This window comes from Malurus melanocephalus, unplaced genomic scaffold, assembly GCF_030028575.1.
Source record: "Malurus melanocephalus ecotype Western Australia unplaced genomic scaffold, MMel_1.1 scaffold_865, whole genome shotgun sequence".
Lineage (NCBI taxonomy): Eukaryota > Metazoa > Chordata > Aves > Passeriformes > Maluridae > Malurus > Malurus melanocephalus.
In genome coordinates, this window is record NW_026624097.1 from 46,153 (window position 1) to 53,449 (window position 7,297).

A 7,297-nucleotide genomic window follows, 5' to 3' on the forward strand; every position below is an offset into this window, starting at 1 on the left:
GGTGGAGGAGGCGGTTATTGTAGGGTCTTCAGCAGGGGACTGGCAGCTTCTCCCTAATTTTTGGGGTGCCCTGAGTTGCCGGTGCCCCCCTCTCTTCCCACAGCCCTCTTGGCCCAGCCCAGTCCTGGCCCAGAGTGGAATGACCCTTTGCCTCCTTGGCCAGGAGCCGGAATGACTCTGGCTCCAAAGGAAAACTGAGGCAAGGACGGGGATAAAGCAGGGGAGGCACAGCAGGTTTGGGGGGACTCCAAGTGGGAGAGAGGGGAAGAAGCAGAGCCAAGGTCATGGCCTTGTTTTTCAACACCAGCACCTTTCACCCACATCCCAAAATTTAGCCAGGGGGGCTCCTACAGCAGCGCTAAAAAAGGCAGGAACAGCAGGAATACTCACGCCTGCCTCAGTTTGCCCTTTCTGCACCCCTGCCCCCACACCTGCTTGCTCTCTCTGCCTGTTTTCCCTCTTTGTTTCACTTTTCTGCTCAGCTTTCGCTTTTTCCCCTGGAGAAACTAGGAGACCTCCCCAGGGCTGCTCCCAAAAAAACCCCAGAAACTGGGAAAACAGGGTCAATCCCCATCCCAAGGTGATTTCTGCCATCCTCCCACACCCCAGAGGAATACGAGACAGGGGCTGCATTTCACTCATTTATTACAAACTTTGCCCCCCAGGGGCCACAAAAAGGTACAAAATTTGCATTTTTGTGCTTTACTCCTCCCAACAATACTRTGTACAAAATCGAAGAGTACAAAAGACATCAGTCGCAGTAATAGGCTTGTATCACGACAGGACGGATTCATGGTGTCAGTGCCCCCGTCCCTCAGCAGGAGCGCAGGGCAACCAGAGCAGCATCCAGAGTTACGGAATTAGGATGGACTTAGTTAAAACCAGCGTTTCCTGCCTGTCACCACGTCATGACAAGGCAAGAACACACAGCATGTCACAACAGCCRTGACAGCTGAGGTTTTCCAGCCCTTTTCCAGCTGGATCCATCTTGCCTCCCCCCAGTCTGTGAGGGCTCTTTGCCGGGTTTTCCACAAGATTCTGGTGCCCGGGATGGCTCTGGAACAGTGGTTCCTCGAGAATGCAGCAGTTCCTCAGGAATGTGGCAGTTCCTCGGGAGCACTTCGACTCCAGGTGTGTGGGGCCAGACATGTTGCAGGTGTGTGGCACATGGAGCTGAGTCCAGAAAAGCAGGAGCAACCCACCAAGTGCAGCGCTCACTGGACATTGTTGTTGGCAACGCAGGGATCCACCTGGGCGACGGAGCAGGAAGCAGGTGAGGGAYCCAGGCAGGTGACCCCAGATCCACCTGGCCCATCCCGTGCCGGTGCTGAGCTCACCTCCGTGTAGGTGGGGGGCGGCATGAACTTGAACTCGGGCGCGTACATGAAGATGGGGCTGTCAAATCCATCCGGATCATCCAGGAGTGGCGTGGTGGGGCTTTCCAGCCGGTGATCCTCAGGAACAATGTCCAGGTAGCACGGGGGAGCTGTGGGGATGCACGGAGGGATTAGTGAGCTCATTTGTGCGTGGCCCGCAAGCCCCTGAAGAGGTCCCCACACTGTGATCCCACCTCATCCCACTCTACTCACCCTCTGGAGCATCCGGGAGATTCAGGTCCACCCAGCTCATCTCCGAACTTGTCTGACTGGCCATGCTGGAGCTGCGGCTCCCGATGCCTGAGCGGCTCCCAATAACCAGCGGCAGCTCCAGGATGATTTTCTTGGAGCCCGGGACACTGACGTATATCTGCAGGAGGAGAGCCAGGATTTAGGGGTGTTGCGACAGGATGAACATCCCCATGGTAAGGAGGAAGATGTGGAGGAGGATAAGGAAGATGAGGGGAACCCCTGCTCACCTGCAGGAAATACTCCACACGCAGGATGTTGCAGCCCAGGATAGAGGGTTTGAGCTTCCGCACACGGATGGTTTTGCCACGCCAGGACTCAGAGGTCCCRGAGATGATGTGATTGCCACGAACGCAGGACAGTTTCTGGGAGAAGACCTTGGTCTGACCATTGGCCAGGTATGTGTGCTTGGCCACAATGGCTGCCTTGGGCACCACGATGCGTGAGCAGGTGTTTTCAAAGTCTGCGTTGATACAGATCTCGTCACCTGCCAAGGGAAGGATCGTTCGAGATGTCAGGTGTTTCCTTATTGATTCCCCCCTACCAGACCAGTTCCCTCTTCCCAACAATCCTCACCTTCACAGAAGCCCTTCCTATCAATTTGGGCGCTGACAGACACGCGTCCATCTGGGATGAACATACACGACACTTTCTTCTCCTTCTTGGCTGCAACTGGAGACTGCAGAGAGAAGGAATGGTCACATGCAAGCCCCACCCCATCCTTCCCACCCTCCTCCCTTCCTGCCCTTTTTGCAACCAACCCTCCAACTCCCCTGGAGTACAGRACCCAACGCACCCCACCCAGGGTCAATTTCTGGAATCATCCAGAACTCCTTAATCCCACTCTTAATCCCACTCAGCCCAGAGCTGATTAAAGACACCTGGATGCCACAGAGTTGGGCTGACCCTCCCCAAGGGCTTTTCTCCCAAGCCTTTGCAGCACTTAGGACTCACCAGCAATTCTGGGGTGTTCACATCCACAGGATCCATCACCTCGAAGCGTTTCTTGACCTGCTGTATGGGGCAGGCTGGACGCTCCAGAGACGCCTTCACCCAGTAATCCACAGAGCCATACTTCCCCTTGAACGTGGTGCCCAGTGGCCTACAGACATGCAGGAGGTCACGCCAGAGCCAAAACATGGATTTTCCAATTTAATTCCACCCACTGCTGCCTCATACTCACCCTTGGGGCAGCTCGAAGCCGAATTTGTACTCATACTTGTTCCCAGGTCTCAGGATGACGGAGCCATCCTCATCTGCGGGACAGAACGGGAGGAAAACATTAGATGGRACTCCAGGGTGATCCTCAGTTCTGGGGGCATTGGGTAACACCGGAACCCACATAGAAACCCCATGCTCTCTCCATGCTGCTCTCTTCACCTCAAGCCCCTGGGGCAGAACACAATGTCCCATTGGCTCCACCCACCTCCAGGTCCCCCTTATCTCCCCAATCCAGCCCCAGGGTGTGATTCTGTGCCCCTCCCTGACTGTACCACCAATGCTACTAACCCCTGTGGTGTCAAAACACATCACAGGAGCACCCCAGGCTCTGATTTTGCCCCTTAGCTCCAAAACTTCGACTTGATTTGGCCAAACCTCCCACTGTTCGTATGTTTTGCTGGATCTGGTCATCTTTCCAGACTCCAGATACAACATCAACTGCGTGCTGAGGATCAAGGGTCTCCGCTGGGACCCACCACACCCCCTATGTGGCAAAGCCCTAGGTCAGAGCTAGGTTGGGATTATGAACTAGTGTTTAAAGCAACCCTTGCCCTCCCTCCAGCCCCGTGGACTCACCTGTGGGCTGCTCCTCAAGYGCCAGCACGTCCTCGAAGCGCAGGTACTCCATCTCCTGCCGGCACTGCGCCGGACCCTTGGCCCAGGTCACCCTGGCCACACCACATGCCAACACCTTGACGGCACTGACACGGGTCACCTCAGCCACCTCCACCAGCACACGCCCAGCCACCTTGTCCCCGCTGCAGTAGACTTTGTCGGGCTCGCTGAAGGCCACCATGAAGCTCTTCACCTTCTTGAACATTACCATGGCTGGGGCMCCACGGGAACGCACAGAGCAACGGCTGCGGGGCTTTACACCCTTGGAGCAACAAAAACCGCCCGAACCAGGCGAATCCAGAGCAAAAATGCGACCGAACGCTTTSTTTTGAGGCGCTAGGCACTCGTCGCAGCCCGCTCGACACCACCAAACCCTGCAACCTCAGCGATCTGCGAGCGCTGCTGGCGCCGCTGCCTTTTATAGGCTCGGGAACCCCGCCCACCCCCGCCCGCGCCTGTTGCTGCCGGGAGCGCCACGCCGAGGGCGCGTGGCCAGGCGTGCTGCTCGCGTGATCAGCGCGCCTATTGGCCGCCACCGCCTTGTTTACAGCCGCGCCGACCAATCAGAGCGGCGGCTGCGGAGCGTGGACAGCGTGTGAAGGAAAGCCGCGCGTGTTCAATGGGGCGGRGACGGACCGAGGCTGAGTGACAGCTCAGAAGACCAATGRGAAGCGAGGACGGGAGGCGGCTGTGGCCAATGGCGAGCGCGGAACAGGATGTCATGTTCTCAGGCAAAGGGTGGATGGGGGTGCGGGCCCCAGTTTGGGACGGGRCGAACTGGGAGCGCCCGGGCCGGGCCCTGAGGGGCGGTGTTTGTGGGTGTGTTTCCACCATCTCTACTGCTTCCCATTCTGTTTTGGGGACTCTGCCCACTCCTTTTTCCCCAGAATATCCCTCCCAAACATTGATCCAAGGTGCAGCAAGCACTCCCGTCCCTTCCGTAAACCGTGACCCTGTCTTCCAGCTGGGATGTGGGGAGTGGGACAGCATTTTGCCTTCCCCTCAACCCTGCCCAGAGACTTTGGCTTTCAAGATATCCTCAGATTTCACTCCTTGGATCAGCATTACTCCAGAACAGGCACTGTCACTTTCCTCTTCTTTTCCCAGCCCTTCAGGCTTTCCCAACTCAGGAAAATGTTGGGAGCAGAGGAAACAGGAGAACAATGCTCATGGAGCCACATGGCACTGAAGGAATGGAAATGGGGGGCTCCCAGTGGTCCCCACCCCAAAAAGGAACAGGGAGGTGTTTTTGTTGGGAGTTGTCCTTCAGAGGTTGTTTGTCTGAGTGTTCCTGGCACTTTTCCTGCCCTTCCACTGCTTCTTTCCCCTGGAGTTAATTCACACCTGATCATATAAACCGATAAAGTGCAGGATAAAGCGTGGGGCATAAACTGTTCTCCTGCCAAACCACAGGACAGAATTCCACCTTGAGAGGGAATTCCTTGGTTCAGTGCAGAATGGAGGAATTGCACCTTTTTTTCCTCTGGTCTCCATTGTCTCCCATTAGGAAAAAGATGATGGATTAATGGAGAATTTGGGACTTGCTCTAATTTGGTGAAAGTTGGGGAGTTTTTTCCAGCCATCTCTGCCCTGGGATATTTGAGCCCTTAGATATGTGCTGGCATTTCCGTCAGAGCCGTGTTTATGCTCTCCCTCTCCAGTTCCCATCGGTGTGTGTCTTTCCGAGGAAACCATCCCCAGCCTAGGGCTGCTTAGACACATTCCAGCAAAGCCAAAGGGCCTTGGAGCCCCATGCCAAGGAACTTGTCAAGGATATGCTCCAAGGCATGTTCTACAACCTGAATCCTCTCTAAATTCCTGTCAATCAGTGCTGCCCTTTCCCCCCCTAACCTCTATCCGATGGCAATCCCTCTCCATTCCCTGCTGCCGGAATTCCCTCGGAGTCAGACTTGCTCCAGGAAGCATTCTCACAGCAGCAGCACTCCTGAATGGATCTGGAGGATCAGGAACACTGGGAGATTTTCGCTTGAAAAAAGCAAACTTTCCTAGTGTCAAATCTTCAAAATCAAGGAAATCAGGAGAGAAACCACCAAGAGTTCTGGGCAAGGACAACCTCCTGATCCCACTAAACTGTTATTTAAGGCATTCATCCCCCTCCCAGCTGCTCTCCCGTAGGATAATGCTGCTCACAGAATCCCCTACCCTCATTTCCACTGCTGAAGGTGGATGGATGGGGAGAGTGGCTGGGTCCATTGCTTCTCCAAGAATTCCTGGCCAGGGGCGAGGGATGGCCAGGACAGTGTGACTAATGCTTACCTCCGGAATAACCCACTTGCAAAGCCACGGAGCGAGAAACCAGGCCCTGAGGTGACTCACTGGGCTCTGGGTGGGTCCCGGGGAAGGAATTGGGCATGGCACAGACTTGTTTTTGCCAGCACAGCTCCTGGTGCTGATAAGATCCATGTTTTTCTGCTCCAGGTTATCAGGATTGGTTGCCAGGAGAAGCCACGTTGCTCCTGTGACAGCCTGGCCTTTGTCCCTGCTGTCGGACAAGCAGTATCCAGCATGGATCACTGGGAAGCCAGAGGGTGCCRGCAGCTCCACAGCTTCTACAGGCTGTGTGCTCTGTGTTTCTCACCTTATATGGTCCTTTCCAGCATATTCCATGCTGGGAGGGGGGAGAGAGGGCCGGGAAGGGATCCACAATGGTCTGAGCATGGGGACAAAGTGTCCCGAGTATGTGGTTGGGAGCGGGGCGGAAAAGGCATTTCCTCTGGTTGTTTGTGTGCAGGGAACATTTGGGAATAGAGCCCAGCTGGAAAACAAGGGACTATGGGATGGGGGTGGGTCCTGGAAGGTCCCACAGCCAGGATTTTCAAGAGTGGAGGCTCCAGAGCAGGCCCGGGTCACTTCCTAAATCCCAGCAGTGGTTTGGGGGTGGAAGGGAAGGACTCTAGTGCCTGGCTGGAGGCAAAGAATGCTCAGCTATGGAGGATCGCCAGGAACAGAATTTTGATACTTCTCAGAGATCATCTAGGAACTGCCTGGACACCTCCCAGGGCAGACCCCCACTGAGGATCCCCAAAAACTCTCTTTGTTTGCTGTTTTGTCCCCAGCAGAGACTTTTAACCCCCATGTTTGAGATTCTCTGGGGACAGGGCTCAGGATCCCCCATTCCCCTTCCCTGAGCCAGGACAAGTCCTCTCATGACTTGCACAGGAGAATTTTCCCCCTGAAGTYCCCCTTTTCCAACTCCGGCTGGGGATTGGGATGTGGAAGCTCCCCSTGCCTGGCAGTTCTTCATGAAGGTGGAATTTCTTCCCCTGTTTTCTGCCCAGACGGTGTTTTTGGAGCAGGGAGAGGGGAGATAAGGCTTCAGAAGAGCTCAGCCATCCATAAACAAGGAGGAATTCAGATCTTAGGTCTGGAAAGTCCCGTGTTTGTCATCTGCTCTGGCAGGAAGAGGCAGTGACATCAGCTCCACTCGAGCTGGGAGAGAGGGACTTCCCCCAGCTCCTGGTAGAGCCCTCAGAGCCCCTCAGACAGCAGAGGAATATGGAATCTTTTCCTCCTTTTCAGCAGCCAGAGCTGTTCTGAGGCACCAAGCACGAGCTTGGCGTTTCAGTCCTGGGGAAGAGAAGTGGGACTTGGAGCCGTCTGGTCTCAGGAAGGTGGGCCTGCCATGTACAAGATGATCTTTAGGATCATTTCCACCCAAAACCAGTCTGGAATTCTGTGATTCCTTGTTGTTTGGGGTGAGGATGGACATCCTGGCACTCTGGAGCTCTCGCTGTGCCTGAGTCCTTCCCATGTGCTGGGTTCTGTGGACATCTAGAGGCTTTCCCAGGAATGGCAGAGAATTATCCATCCATCCA

General features: G+C 55.2%; 1 protein-coding gene across 2 annotated transcripts; it reads right to left on the reverse strand.

Annotated features, from left to right (window-relative positions):
* Positions 1-628: 628 nt before the first annotated feature.
* Positions 629-3,847, reverse strand: TXNIP (thioredoxin interacting protein). 2 transcript variants are annotated; one of them, XM_057385775.1, is made up of 8 exons: positions 3,423-3,847; positions 2,809-2,881; positions 2,580-2,727; positions 2,202-2,304; positions 1,856-2,112; positions 1,590-1,746; positions 1,338-1,486; positions 629-1,250 (listed from the first exon to the last, which is right to left on the reverse strand). In XM_057385775.1, exons 1-8 carry the CDS (start codon positions 3,670-3,672, stop codon positions 1,215-1,217), a joined length of 1,173 nt encoding a protein of 390 aa, XP_057241758.1. In that variant the 5' UTR covers positions 3,673-3,847; the 3' UTR covers positions 629-1,214. The 2 variants fall into 2 exon arrangements, with proteins under 2 accessions (XP_057241758.1, XP_057241757.1); XM_057385774.1 differs by having other exon boundaries at positions 629-1,486.
* Positions 3,848-7,297: the final 3,450 nt, after the last annotated feature.